This window comes from Sus scrofa, chromosome 5 (assembly GCF_000003025.6).
Source record: "Sus scrofa isolate TJ Tabasco breed Duroc chromosome 5, Sscrofa11.1, whole genome shotgun sequence".
Taxonomy (NCBI): Eukaryota; Metazoa; Chordata; class Mammalia; order Artiodactyla; family Suidae; genus Sus; species Sus scrofa.
In genome coordinates, this window is record NC_010447.5 from 18088953 (window position 1) to 18104116 (window position 15164).

Below are 15164 nucleotides of genomic sequence, written 5' to 3' on the forward strand. Positions count from 1 at the left end.
ATAAAGAAATGACTATTCAGTCCCCATCTTCCGCACAGCAAAAAGATGGAGCAGGTGCCAAGGCGGCTTCTTCCCTTAGCCTGCCCTTCCCTTTGTCCTGGGCCGGCCGCCCTTATGGTGCTTTGAGAGGTCACAAAGGGGGGCTCCCTGCTCCCTCAGTTACTTCCCCGAGCAGCTGTCTCACTAAACCTTGACCATCTGCCCAAGACCCAGTAGTGGACGTTCCTGGTTCTGGGGTCCTCTGGCCTTTAAGCCAGAGCCTGGGTCCCAACAGGAAGCGCCACAAACTCCCACAGCAGGACCACCCTAAGTACATCCCTCTTCGCTCTGGCCTTCTGGTTTTCCGAGCAACAAGCGAAGGAGGCTTCAGAAGTGGTAGCAAGAATTTTCTGGAACTGAGAAGGCCAGACCCAGAGCAGAGGGTCTTAAAGGTGGTGGGGGGGTGGCTATGCAAATGCGGTCATTGCTCAGGAACCCGGAACCCGACCCAAGGAGGGACAGGTTGCAGCCAGGCTGGACAGTGGGAGCTCCAGGAGTGGGGGCTCAGGGCTGCGGAGCCAAACTGAGCAAAAGCTCTGCCAGCCCACAGCCGGGCCATTACCATGTGGGAAGTGCTTCCAGTTACCTCAAGGCAAAGCATTTCCGGGAGAAACTGGACAGCCTGGAGCCCTCTAAGGGGCAGGCAATGCAACCTGCATCTCCATAGTCCTCTGAACACAAAGAGCGGCCAGAATCCTGTTCTAGGATGTGAGGGAAGGTGGCATCTGTCTCAGAGTGAATTCTCCCCCACCCACCATGGAGTCCCCTCCGACAGGTCAGCCAGCTCCAGACCCATGGACCACGGCCAGCATCTACTTCCATGGACTGGTCTGGGAACAGAAGCCAACATGACAGTTTTTCATCTATGTAAAACAGGAGTCTTCTTATATAAATTAAAAAACAAGCACCCTGACACAGCCACTTGCCTACAAAGAGGAACAGGTTGATCCTAAGATACACATGCACATATATCATCTACTCTCTAACTCTGAGTGTTTGTAAGTCTTTAAATTACTCTGCAGAGGCCCCGAGAGACCTGGCAAGTGACACTCAGGCTGGCCACTCCTGAGCTCCACCTGCTCAGAGGGCACAAGAAAGGCGTTAACCTGCCCAGCCTCTGGGATCCAGCTTCTCAGCATGGCCCATCGTGACCTGCCACCTTCCCAGAGGGTGAACCTGAGAAGCCCCTCCCCTGCTTCCAAACTGGACTTGTCCTCCCCACCCCAGAACCTCAGAAAAGGGCCCGTTCAGCACTCTCCCGGGGGAGGGGTGCAGAGATGAGAAATAGTCAAAACTTCCTGCTCTGCCATGGCTGGGTGAGCCCTGAGCCTGAGGGGACAATGGGGAGATTAGCAGCAGGTTCGTGAAGGACTGCGCCTGGCAGGAGGCCCCTGCCCCGGAGTGCAAACCCCTCCCTGCTCTGCCCCGCTGTCCTGAGCCTGCATGGAGGCTTGTGGGCAGGGACTGGTTTTGGGCAAACAATGTACCCTTCTGTCTGTACACAACACGCTGGAGGGATTGGAGTCTGAGTGCACTTCCTGGCTTCAGGTCAGAGGCACCTGTCGGTGGGGGTGGTGCGGAAGTGAATGTTGCCTACATCCACAGAAGGAGGGATCCAGGTCCCACGGCACAGGGGGAGCTGCGCAGACTTCCTTTGTAAAAGGGAAGATTATTTTGCTCCAGGTAGCTTGGAATCAATCCGATATTAAAAAAAAAAAAAATCAAGATGTCGGAGTTCCTGCTGTGGCTCAGCCGTAAGGAACCCAACTAGTATCCAGGAGGACCGGGGTTCCATCCCTGGCCTCCCTCAGTGGATCAAAGATCTGGCGTTGCTGTGAGCTGTGGTGTAGGTCACAAACTCGGCTTGGATCCCACGTTGCTGTGATTGTGGCGTAGGCTGGCAGCTGCAGCTCTGATTCAACCCCTAGCCTGGGAACATGCATATGCTATAGGTGTGGCCCCAAAAAGCAAAAAAAAAAAAAAAAAAAAATTAGGATGTCCTCCAAGACTTTACCCAGATCCTCACCTCTGCCTGTCCAATCCGAATCTCTAGCGCTGGACCCAATCAGGCAGCTGTACCCTCTACTGCCCCCAAAGTTCTGCCTCACTCCCCCTCTCCCACCACTCAGGGGCAGCGACTCAGACGTAACCCCTGGCAGAATCATCTGAGGTCATGGGCAAATGAGCACAGCCTGGAATCAAGCTCCTCGGGCCAACACACTTTCACTTCTCCATCCAAGGATCCTGACCTTGTTGATTCTACCATCAAGTTCCTGAAAGCCTTGCTGGTCTAGTGGGAAAGCCTGAGCCTGGGGACAAGGAGGCCTTGCTGGACACTGAGTATAAACTCTCCATAAGCTCCATCGCTTCTTGTTCTATACTCAATGCAGACCCCTGACTGTCTCTCCTCATAGCTGCCTTACTCCCCCTCATCTCCAGACTTGCACCCCTTCCCTCCCTCTAGGTAAGCCACAGCCTCAGCCCTGAGATGGCCCCGCCCTGATTGCCTGCAACAGCAATCTTGGTAAAATTGTCAGTTATTTTGAGCCTGTGCTCCAGTGCTCTAAGCTGCTTTCAGGCTCCGCACAAGGCACTTCTCTCCCAATAATCTGGGCAATTTAGAAGTGGAGACCTGAGAAATTGGTTGATGACTTCCGTCTAGACAGACAGATCCTTCGGGGCCCCAATTCCTTCACTTTCACCTGAATTCTGGAGCCTTCTCCCCAAGGAACAAAGACAATTGCTCAAAGTAAATGACAAAAGCATTTTATTGAAGATTCACCCAAAGATGGATAGAGGGAAGGAGAAGAGAGTTGGGTGGGGTGCTGAGTGGTTCTTGTCCCAACCTCACAGGGCCACTGCTGCCAAGTGATGGAGAAGGAGTTTGGTCCTGATGCAGAGATATCCAGGATCTGGTAGGCGATGGCATTGGACGAGGAGGGGACATATGTGACCCTGAGAATTCTAGAGATGAAGCATCTCGTTGTGTTCTCCTCTGTCCATGGGCGGTGAAGAGTCAGCTGATCCCTCTCCCGTTGTTCCAGCTGGGTCACCAAGCCCAAATCAGGAAGATGCGACCAAACTCCAAGAAGGCAGAGTCCATGCCCCGGCACTGAGGTGACACAGGTGAGATGAGGCCCAGGAACGGAGTAGGGAGGGGAGTGAAGGAAGCAGAGACACCAAGGCAGCGCCAGGCTGGCCCCAGGGGGGCTGCAGGGACGTCGTCTCCTCTATCGCTGGGACCTCTTGGTCAGGGTGGAGGTGGTGGTGGTGGAAATGATCTTGCTGCCAGCACTGCCACAAACCCCGCTACCAAACCCAAAGCCACTTCCGGAACCAGAGCCGAAGCCGGCGCCCAAGCCAAATCCAGAGCAGCTCCCTACCCCTCCGCTGCCGATGCCTCCTGCGCTGGCAGCGCCACCAACCACAGCTGCAGGGGAAAGGCAAAGACAAGGTTATTCCAACCAGGAGTCTCACCCCAAACCTGGGTGAAGGAACAGCCAGAGCGGGGGCAGAGGGTACTTACAGATGCTCACGGCGCTCTGGCACTCTCCAGACATTCTGTGGGGACAGAAAGAGCGGTGTGCCTCAGCAAGCTTGGAGCCACGCTGCGTTCAATAAGCAGGGGTCAAGCACCTTCCCCCGCTTAAGCAGCCAAGTGCAAAGTCTGAATGTGAACCCTGTTAGCTACCATGGTCCCCGTTCATAACCACCAGCACAGCAAGTGGTCCAGTCGAGCTGCCCTGGACTGGCCATGGCCCCGAACCTCTCTGTTTCTCCTAGTCCCACCCTGCCCTCCCTGCCACCCCCCTCACCGGCACTCCTCGCCCTCCAGCAGCTTGCGGTAGGTGGCGATCTCAATGTCCAAGGCCAGCTTCACGCTCATCAGCTCCTGGTATTCACGCAGCATCCGGGCCAGCTCCTCCTTGGCCTTCTTCAGGGCAGCCTCCAGCTCTGCACGCTTGCTGTAGGCATCCTTTAGGGCCGCCTCCCCACGCTGCTCTGCATCGGCCACAGATCCCTGCAGAGTCTGGCACTGCAGGCAAGGGCGCAGGATAGGCAATCATCAGGGTCCTGCTGTTAAGACCCTGAATCTGTTCCCTCTCCTGTAGCAGCTTTGCTTGGGTTACAGTGTCAGCCTTCTGTCTGTCCTTCTCCCCACGTTCCCTGACTCTTACTCATTTCCTTCACTCCAGTTAGGGTCCACCAATGCCCCCACCAGGCTGATCAGATGAAGATAAGCAAAACCAGTGAAAAGAGAAATCTTATTTGCTGGGGCATCATGTCATGTTAACTAAGATATTGTCAAAAAGATCTGGGTACAGTTTATGTCAGGAGCTACAAATCCTATGCAGACAAGCTCAGCATCTTCTGGCTTAAGACCTGATCTGTTTGTCTACTGTGAAGGCCCCTGGCCCTGGACCCAGGCTGGGCAGAAGTGACACCTACCTGCTTCTTGATGTTTTCAATCTCAGCCCGCAGCCTCTGGATCATCCTGTTAAGCTCTGAAATCTCATTCTTGGTGTTCTTCAGGCTGTCACCATGTTGGTCAACCGAGATCTGGAGCTGCTGGATCTAATACCCAGGAAACACAGTGACACAAGGGTCAGGGGCATTGAGGTAGGGTCTATTTGCAAGTGAACTCAGTAAGCATAGCCACAGGTGGCAGAGCTAATACAAAATGTCATGTAATCTCAAGGCAGACCCAGGTCAGTGATGCTTGGAAGAATCTGTTTATCTCTGATTTCTCTTGGGCTCCAGCTGATGATCACCTACGCACAGACATCAAAAGAAGAGCCCAGGGGAGTTCTCCTGTGGCACAGTGGGTTAAGGATCCAGCACTGTCACTGCAGAAGTGCATATTTGATCCCTGGCCTGGGAACTTCCACATGATGTGGGCACAGCCAAAAAAAAAAAAAGCAGAGCCCCAAAAAGGCCACCCCCCAACCCCTGAGAGACCCCAAACACACACCTTAATCTGATACAGGGCCTCGGCCTCAGCCTTGCTTCTCTGGGTGATCTCCTCATACTGGGCGCGGACCTCAGCGATGATGCTGTCCAGGTCCAGGTCCCGGTTGTTGTCCATGGACAGGACCACAGACGTGTCACTGACGTGGGTCTGCATCTGGGACAGCTCCTGCAGGGAAAATATCTCGCATCAGGCCTCCTGGAGGGTCTTCCTTAATCTCTGACGCCAGAAATCTGCCATCACCATGAAAATGACCCTGACACAGGCTCCCAGGGCAGCAGACTTGGTGTTCCCAATATGAAGAGAGAAGAGAAGTAAATTTCTATGTAGACATCAAGTGGTTGGTGACATCTCAAGACAGAAAAGCAATGCCTGTGGCCTTAACAGCTCCCTGGGGACCAGAAGCCACCCCAGGTCAGTGGGCACTCAGTATGTTGCATGGAAGGGAAAGAAATGGATCCCTTTCACTAGAGAAAATGCTAGAGAGCAATAAACTCGATTGTATGCAATCTTTAGATCTGATCTTCTAAGAAAACTTCTGGTGTTGGGAACCTCTCACTTGAATCTCTTAGGTCAACCCTTTCTATCCATGACCTTGGCGAGAGCCCATGGCCCTGAAGTAAGGCAACTGAGTCTTTTCAAAGAACTCTGTGAATTCCAACCATCTGCCTCTCAAGAGGAAGAGTCCCCTCCTTGAATGAATGGGGGGATGGAGGCCTTACTGCAGCATAGAGGATCCTCAGGAAGTTGATCTCATCATTAAGGCCATCCACCTTGGCCTCCAACTCCACCTTGTTCATGTAGGCAGCATCCACATCCTGTGGGGGGAGGGGAGGACAAGAGACCAGGTAGAGGCATTATAATAGGACGCAGGGGGGAGTTTTGTGACACACAAAAGTAGTGCCAGATGATGTGGTGAGGGACTAATCCACTGGCCTCTTCTGCTCCTAGAGCCACCTGCAGAGATGGAAGTTAATTATCCAAACAGGCTTTATTCACAGCCTTAATTCCTGCTCAGTGAGATCTAGATAAGAGCTAGTTGGATGGAGATGAGGCAGAGATGGACCAAACCCATGATTCAAGCCAAAGACCATGCCCAAGGGAAGAGGTGCCCTCACAGCCCATCCCTATCCTCTGTCCACCCTTACCTTCTTGAGTACCACAAAGTCATTTTCTGCAGCCGTGCGTTTGTTGATTTCTTCTTCATACCTGAGGGTGGGAAGATGGGAAAGAAAAGACAAAAGCCCCACAGTGAGCTAGGGTTTCTCACTCTCTGCTGCTGGTTTTCCAACATCTATTTGGAAAAATCCACCTGGTTGGCCACATTTTCCCATGTTCATACTAGATATTTGTTCCACTATGTTTCTGGAATAATTACCATATATGAGGTCCCCGGTCTAGACCCTGGCTCATTCAGAGAAGTGAAAGTCAAATTTTAAATAGACTGTTGGCAAGAGAGAAGATGTGAAGAGGAGACCAGCCATGATCTGGGTGATTTTATTTCCATAGACGGGCTGTCCTTTGGCTAGTGCGTGGATTAAGTTCACAGGAATATTGTCAATACTCCAGTTCTCTATCTTTGGTGTGAGAGTGAATGGAGAGAAAGGATTAGTATTTTCTCAGCTCCACCCCATGGTGATCATAATAAGAGATACTATGTATTCAGTGCTGATTATATGTCCAACACTATGCCACCTACTTTCTCTTATGTCATTTAATTTCATTTAACTCTCACAACTTATAAGGTAGGACTCTTGTCCCCATTTTAAAGATGAAGAACACTAAGGTTCAGAGACAGTCTGTCCTTTGGCCAGTGGGTGGATTAAATTCACTCAAGACCACACAGCTAGTACAGGGACCTCTACCCAATAGTCCGTAATGGTCTATTTGGGAAAAGACTCTGAAGAAGGATGGATGTGGGTACATGTATAACTGAATCACTTGTTGTACAGCAGAAATTATCACAACATTGTAAATCAACTCAACTTCAATAAAACTTTTTTAAATGGGCGGGGGAAGATCGCACAGCTAGTAAGTGGAGAAATCAGTATCCATCTATCCAGGTCCTTGTATCTGACAACACGTATTCTTCTGACCCTGCTATATTGCTTTTCATCTGAGTGATTTCTGGTCTTATTCATGTATGGCAAGCCCAGCTCCCTGAATGCATCACTCATTGCCTGTTTGGGGCAACTTAGGGTTACTAAACTTCACCCCAAGTAACCATGTGGATACAGGGGAACAGACAGGAGGTGGTCCCTGACCCCTTTGGGACCTCTCAGAGGCTGGGATTCTAAATGACTGAAGAGGAATACAGGGAGCCTGGGGTATGGCTGGGCAGACTTGTCAGGTGGCATGTCCTCCCCGCATACTTGGCCTTGAAGTCCTCCACGCTGTCCTGCATGATCTTCAGCTCAGACTGCAGGTATCCCTTGTCATTGGTCAAGGTATCCAACTGCTTCCTCAAGGCACTAATATAGGCCTCAAAGAAGGGGTCGAGGTTTTTGCTGGATGTGGTGGTTTTCTGCTGCTGGAGGAGGTTCCACTTCGTCTCCAGCACCTTATTCTGCTGCTCTAAGAACCGCACCTGTGTTTAACAAAGGCACCAACCAACCTGATGAGGGCCTGAAGCTCTGGCAGGAGGGCTGGCCACACCAACTCAGTCAGTCCAAGCCAACCAGGCAGCCCAAGAGCCATTGGAATAGCACCGCCACATTGCGGCTCCAGGCACCATCCACTGGGGTAAACATGGCGGCCCAGCTCCATAGCAGCACGTGTGCTGGGAAGAGCTGAGCACAGCCAGAGCTGTGGGGCCTGACGGCGCAGCAAGAATAACTGCCCAACCACAGGGTCTGGGATTGAGTTACTGAGAAAAACATTGAACTACTATGAAGTAATAAAATAAAACAAAATTAGGAGATATGACCACAGTCTGGGAGCAAGTACATTCAAAGTGATACTGACCCAAAGCCAAGGAATGATAAATTCCCTGAAGACTTTTTTTTTTTTTTTTTTTTTTTTTTTGTCTTTTTTAGGGCCACATCTGCAGTATATGGAGATTCCCAGGCTAGGAGTTTCATCAGAGCTATAGCTGCCAGCCAACGCCACAGCCACAGCAACAGCAGATTTGAGTCTCATCTGTGACCTACACCACAGCTCATGGCAATGCTGGATCCTTAACCCACTGAGCATGGCCAGGGATTGAACTTGTGTCCTCATGGATACTAGTCAGATTCATTTCTACTGAGCCACGACGGGAACTCCTCCCTGAAGATTTTTTTAAAAGCTTACTTATAAATGGACTTCATGTGTCCCTGTGAACCTGCGTATAACTGAGTGTAAATATTTAAGATCAAGGGAGTTCCCGTCGTGGCTCAGTGGTTAATGAATCCGACTAGGAACCAGGAGGTTGCAGGTTCGATCCCTGGCCTTGCTCAGTGGATTAAGGATCCGGTGTTGCCGTGAGCTGTGGTGTAGGTCACCGACGTGGCTCAGATCCCACGTTGCTGTGGCTCTGGTGTAGGCCGGCAGCTATAGCTCTGATTAGACCCCTAGCCTGGGAACCTCCATATGCCACGGGAGCGGCCCTAGAAAAGGAAAAAAAAAAAAAGATTTTAAGATCAAGCCTTAGACATATTCTGAGACTCAGCTAGACTCGCTCCTGCAAGGGGACCTCCCTGAACTCTCCCCCCAGGAAGAGAGTTAGCCAAATAAACCAAGGCTGCAGCTTGGCATGCCCTTCGCACCTAATGGCTTCAGAATTTAAAGAAAAGCAGGCAAGGGAGACTGATCACAGTCTGAACTTAAACTGATGATGGCAGATGAGACAAGGAAGCACCAAACCCTTGATCTTGTTTTTATATCAATAGGTCCTAGAGTCACAAGAAAGCACAATAAAGCCCCTTTAAGCTGCTATGGGTCTATTCAAACTAGCAAGAAGGTGAGCTACAAAAAGAAAAGGAGAGACCCATCCCTTCCTTTCTTCAAACAGTCCCAGAAATGAGTCATTGGGCCCAGAGTCAGGAGAAACGCAATGACCATCCAATGTCCTGTTGGAACCTAGAATCTGCCATTGGAATCAGTCCTTTTCTCATTTGGGAAACCAGCCTGGTATTTTTCTGCTCCAGCCACAGAAGTGCCAATAGTTAAATTATTACGTTAACTATAATTCTCAGTTAATTATCAAAGTGATAACCATGTTATTTCTGAAACCAAACTCTGAGAAAAAGCAGCAAACCAATGAACCACTTTATAGCTGGGGTGACTGGACCCAGAAAAGTTGAATCATGTGCCCAGTAACACAAAGCATGCCTAGGAAATCCAAATATTGAACCACTTCGAGCAGCCTATTTTCCCACCAGCCCCAGGAAAAAAAAGAAAAAGAGCAATGACTTTCCTTAACCAACTGGAAAACAGAGGACCAGAGAAGTTCAATGGTTTTCCCAAAGCCTCCAGCAGGCTCAGGTCTGAGAAGCCAGGACTCAGAAACCCTGGCTTTTTATCACCTTATCTGACCAAAAGGCTGGCTCACCTTGTCGATGAAGGAGGCGAACTTGTCGTTGAGGATCTTGATCTGCTCCCGCTCTTGGGTCCGGACCTTCTGGATCTCAGGGTCGATCTCCACGTGGAGTGGAGTGAGCAGGCTCTGGTTGATGGTGACCTGTTGAATCCCTCCGGCAGGGCAGACAAGAGAGCCAGCCCCACCCCATCCACCGAAGGACCCGCCGAGTCCACCACCAAAGCCGCCAGCACCAAAACCTGTGCCAAAGCCGCCAGCCCCAAAACACCCAGCAGCCCCAAAGCCAGCACCTTGCCGGGCCCCAGCCACGCTGATGGAGATGCTCTTTTTCCCTCCAAGGTTGTAGAGGCTTCTGCTGCCGAAACCCCCAGAGGAACAGCGGCCTGCGCCCCCGGACAAGGAGATGGAGCTGAAAGCAGACTTCTTGCCCCCACCTACGATGGCTGAGCCACAGCTAAAGCCCTGGGGCCTGCCGCGGACACACTGCTGTCTGGCAATCATGGCTAGAGAGAGAACAGCAAGCTCAGAGTTGTCAGGGAGAAGCGAGAGGGGCCAGGCCACTGAATGCCACAGCCCTAGCCTGGGTCTCTTATATGTGCTGGAGAGCAGGGCTTGGTTGCAGGGGCATAAAGGGAAAAATCTGAAACATCTCTGGGCTTGGCCTTTGGCACTGGCCCATCCTCCTTGCACCTGTTGAACATGTCACAAACACACCTACTGAAGTCATTCCGAGGGCACACTCTGCTACAGGAGAAGCTGAACCGGTGTCCCAGGGCCTCCTGGTCTCAGGGCCCCACCACCTACACCCTCTGCACTGCCACCTCACTGGCCTCCAGGGGCCTCCCTGCTCCAGAGGAGACGACCCATCACTCTGTCTCTCACTCCACAGAATTTGGAATCCAACGGCCAAGTTTCAAGTGCATAGCCTGCCCTTCCCAGTTCTGCAGAACTGCAGCAAGTCATTCTCTGGGGCTCAGTTTCTTCACCCATAAATTGGAAATAATGCAAATATTTACCTTCACTTCCTCTCAAGATACAGTGAGATTACAATGAATGAGTGCTTTGTTAACCATCAGAGGCCACACAACTATTTGTCACTGTCATTACTATTCCTCCGTGTGCACTTGGCCCCACATACACATTCAAAAGGGGAAATGCATATTCCAGGCTTCTAGGCTTCCAAACCTAGATCAAGACTCATCTCAATAATTTGACACAGTTATTAAAAACCTACCGTGTGCCTGGAGTTCCCATTGTAGCTCAGCAGGCTAAGAACTTGACATAGTGTCCTTGAGGACAAGGGTTCAATCCCTGGCCTTGCTCAATGGGTTAAGGATCTGGCTCTGCCACAAGCTGCAGCGTGGGTCACAGATGCAGCTCGGATTTGGTGTTGCTGTGACTGTGGCATAGGCCAGCAGATACAGCTCCGATTTGACCCCTGGCTCAAGAACTTCCGTATGCCATGAGTGCAGCCCTAGAAAGGAAGGAAGAAAGGAAGGTGCAAACTATTGCCTTTGGAGTGGATAAGCAATGAGATCCTGCTGTAGAGCACAGGGAACTATATCTAGTCACTTTTCATGGAACACGATGGAGGATAATGTGAGAAAAAGAATGTGTATATATGTATGACTGGGTCACTTTGCTGTCCAGCAGAAATTGACAGAACATTGTAAATCAACTGTAATCGCATAAATAAAAATCTTTAATAAAAATGTTACAGAATAAATAAAGTTACCCATGCGGGGGAAAAATAATTCTGAAAGTACCTAAATGTAAATCAATAAATATTAAATGCTGCAAATAGAGCCACGTGGCGGGACCGAGAGATGATCAAGCGGGATGGGGGAGGGATGGACTGAGGATGCAGGACTGGCGTATGTGCACTGAGGTATGTGGAATGATTGCCCAATGGGGACCTGCTGTACAGCATAGAGAACTCTACCCAGGACTCTGCGATTGTCTACGGGGAAAAAGCATCTGAACGGACGTGGATGTGTGTGCATATGTAACCGGATGACTCTGTTGTGCAGCAGAAATGACCACAACCTTGCAAATCAACTCGACTTCAATAAAGCTTTTAAAAATGAAAAAGAAAGAAAGAGAGAGAGAGAGAGTGAGAAGGAGGGAGGGAGGGAGGAAGAAAGAATGAGAATCTACCGTGTGCCAAGCATGGAGCTGGGGACCCAATGGAGGTGACTCTACCTCAGGCCCCCAAGACTGACATTCCTTCTTGGGACTCCGTTCGGGTCTGTGTTTGCAGGATCCCAGACCAGCATTATATGCGCCCTTATCCATTTGCGGCCCAGTCGTTTGCTTGGCTCCACGGGGATAGGGTGTGCTCTGTTTTCCCACAGTGGTCTCAGCATTTAGAGCAGAAGCTTGGAAATTTTTGTTGCTGGGGGCACTTTTGGCAGAATGGTGAAAGCTCTGAGCCCTTTCTCAGAGCAAATATAAAATCCTTCTTTTAAGCCCCACTTTCAATTCTTCCCCACTGAGTACAAGGGATCTGTGTTCAAATCTCACCTGTTGCCACTAACTGGCTGTGCCACTTTGGGCAGGTTACCTAACCTCTCTGAACCCATTCAACCCATCCTCTCATCTATAATATGGGACGCCTGCCTCACAGATCATGAAATGATGTATCCACGGGGCCTGGTACATAGTAGGCCCGTAGGCATTCATTCTTATCTTGCCCAGGCTTTGCCATTGCCACTTTTGAGGGGAAATCAGATGAATCTGCATCCTCCTTCTCAATTCCTAATGAGACTGATGTTCCAAATCTGGTGACCCATTGCAGTGCTGAGGGTCTATACAATTCCCCCAGGTAAAGCTGACCCTGACTGAATGAAAGCTGGCCACAGCAGAGAGGAGCAGCTCGCTCTGTGAGAAGAGAGCGAGCAGGGCGGGGCCCTGGAGTGAGAAAAAGGGTGCTTAGTGGATCCAGGCCTTGGGGACATGGCAGCAGGAAAGGCTGGACACTCTCCTCTGGCCAGCTCCTCCCTCCCCACCTCCGCCCTCGTCCCTTCTCCCCGCCCTCTTCTTACCGCTACCTCTGACATGTACCCCACCCTCTGTTCCCATCTACCTTGGCCTTTGCTGGCTCTCCCTGCCCCTGCCCCAGGGCCTCTAAGTCAATGGAGAGTGGGGGGAGGGCCGTGGCAGGGAGGGCAGGAGCACCCCCACCCCGGCTTCATCAAAGGTCCACGGAGAAAGCCCAAAGGATGGTCCCACCACTTGTAGGAAGTCAGCATCCTAGAGCCCGGACCATTTCCTACCAGGGACAGGGCTGAACATCCTCTCATCTCTTCTATGAGGATTTATCAACTGCCAGCATCATGCCAGGTGTTGTGCTGGATGTTTTATATACCTGTGGTCATGTCATCTTCCCAAAAGCTCTGCAGTCAGTATAAGCGTCAGGCTTACAGTGAGTTCCCCTGTGGCTCAGTTCCCCTTGTGGCTCTGCAGTTTAAGAACCTCATAGTACCCATGAGGATGTGGGTTCAATCCCTGCCTCGCTCAGTATGTTAAGGATCAGTGTTACCATGAGCTGTGGTATAGGTCGCAGACCCGGCTCGGACCCAGTATTGCTGTGGCTGTGGCATAGGCCGGCAGCTCAAGCTCTGATTCCATCCCCAGCCTGGGAACTTCCATATGCTATAGGTGTGGCCCTAAAAAGCAAAAGAAGAAAAAATCATGCTGACAAATGATGACTTGGAAACCCAGGGAGGTTAAGTAGCCATCAGGGTCACACCGTAGCGTGAACTGGACCTGGGACCTGAACCTCCATCAATCTGATCCCAAAGACTGCTCTCCCTGGCCTCTCAACCCATCCACCCTGCCTGGCATGAAGTCAGTTTGCCTATCCAGAAATGGGCACCTGAACAAACCTGATCCAACCAACTGTTCAGGTCAAGGGAGCTCTGAGGGTACCAGCATCCCAGATTCCGCCAATGTACACTCTGAGCCCAGGGTTCACACGGCTGGGGCTGCAGCTGCAGGAGCAGAGGACACCTGGAGCCACCCCCTGGGGACCTGAGGTCTGACTGTCTGCTTTCCTACCCTGAGAGGCAGCGGGAGGTTTGCCAGGACCACAGGCTTCGTGGGGCCCAGAGCTCAGACCCCTCGCTACCTCATCTGGTCTCTGCACCTCCCACTCATGGCTCTATCCTCTTGGCTGCCCCAGGGAGTTGATGAGGACTTTTGTGGGCTAGGAGGAGGGTTTGCATCCAGAGAGATGCAGCCCCGAGTTGTCTCATGATGCATTCATTGTATCTTGCCGTCTGTAGCTGTCACACTGCAATACTAAGAGAAAGCGCTATGGTGGATTTTCCTAGAGTACATCCCTGAGACAAAAAATAAGATGAAGGGGAGTTCCCACTGAGGCACAGGGGAAACGAATCTGACTAGTATCCATGAGGATGAGGGTTTGATCCCTGACCTCAGTCAGTGGGTCGGGGATCTGGCACTGCCACAAGCTGTGGCATAGGTCGCAGGAGCAGCTCGGATCCCACATGGCTATGGCTGTGGCTGTGGTGTGGGCCAGCAGCTGTACATCCAATTCGACCCCTAGCCTGGGAACTTCCATATGCCAAGGGTGTGGCCCTAAAAATAAAATAAAATAAAACAAAATAAAATAAAATAAGGGAAAGGCTGCCTTGCTTTTCAGGTGGCAGGAACTCTCATGTATATCACCGGATATCACTGGATAGTGGATGTTTGGTGGGGGTTCTCCTTTTTTTTTTTTTTTTTTTAGCCAAGCCCAAAGTACATGTAAGTTTCCAGTCCAGGGATAGAATATGCACCATGCACCACAGCAGTGATTCAAACTGATGCAGTGACAACACCGGATCCTTAACCCGCTACACCACAGGCAAACTCCATTGGGTGCCTTTATTGTAAGAGTTCCCTTCCTCACAACAACCCTGCAAAAGTGGGGTTCCTCTGCTCAGTCTAGAGCTACAGACACTGAGGCTCAGAGAGGTTATGTAACTTGCCCGAGATCACACCTTTGGGAAGTGGTGGAGATAGGAGGCCAGTCCTCTCTGCCTAATTTCAAGCTCGTGACCTTAACCTCTCCACCACAATGCTTTGTATCTGAATCTGCCGGGGAAAACATCATACAGCAACTTAGACCTGTGGCTTATGGTCCAGCAGAGCAGTAAGGGGGTCTCAGTCAGCATGTTCTGTCCTTGCTTTTGTCACAGGACTGGTTGTTTGGTTCATGTGGCCTTGTCCTTCCAAGTACCCAATAAGATACTGTCCTGAGGGGCTGATTCTATGTCCTCCAACTAACTAAACACAAATTAACTAAATTACACATCCTATAAGAAATCCAAACCGGGGGCATTCCCATCATGGCTCAGTGGTTAACAAACCCGACTAGTATCCATGAGGACACGGGTTCGATCCATGGCCTCAACCAGTGGGTTAGGGATCCGGCGTTGTCATGAGCTGTGGTGTAGGTTGCAGATGTGTCTCAGATTCTGCGTTGCTGTGGCTGTGGCTATGGTGCAGGCCAGCAGCTCCGTCTCCAATTTGACCCCTAGCCTGGGAACCTGCATGAGTGCAGCCAAAGGAAAGAGAGAGAGAGAGAGAGAGAGAAAGAAGGGAGGGAGGGAGGAAGGAAGGAAGGAAGGA

At 51.0% G+C, this 15164-nt stretch overlaps 1 protein-coding gene across 1 annotated transcript; it reads right to left on the reverse strand.

Moving 5' to 3' along the window:
- On the reverse strand, window positions 2790-10134 carry KRT4 (keratin 4). Its single transcript, XM_001927218.5, has 9 exons — window positions 9540-10134; window positions 7381-7595; window positions 6157-6217; window positions 5731-5826; window positions 5012-5176; window positions 4489-4614; window positions 3855-4075; window positions 3566-3600; window positions 2790-3469 (listed from the first exon to the last, which is right to left on the reverse strand). Exons 1-9 carry the CDS (start codon window positions 10026-10028, stop codon window positions 3270-3272), a joined length of 1608 nt encoding a protein of 535 aa, XP_001927253.3. The 5' UTR covers window positions 10029-10134; the 3' UTR covers window positions 2790-3269.

Coding starts and splice junctions, on each gene's coding strand:
- KRT4 (XM_001927218.5), bottom strand. CDS start 10,028: ATGATTGCCAGACAGCAGTGTGTCCGCGGCAGGCCCCAGGGCTTTAGC. Junction 6,218..7,380: donor GTGGAGGACTTCAAGGCCAA/GTATGCGGGGAG, acceptor TCCCACCCTCAG/GTATGAAGAAGAAATCAACA. Junction 5,827..6,156: donor ACTTTGTGGTACTCAAGAAG/GTAAGGGTGGAC, acceptor CTCCCCCCACAG/GATGTGGATGCTGCCTACAT.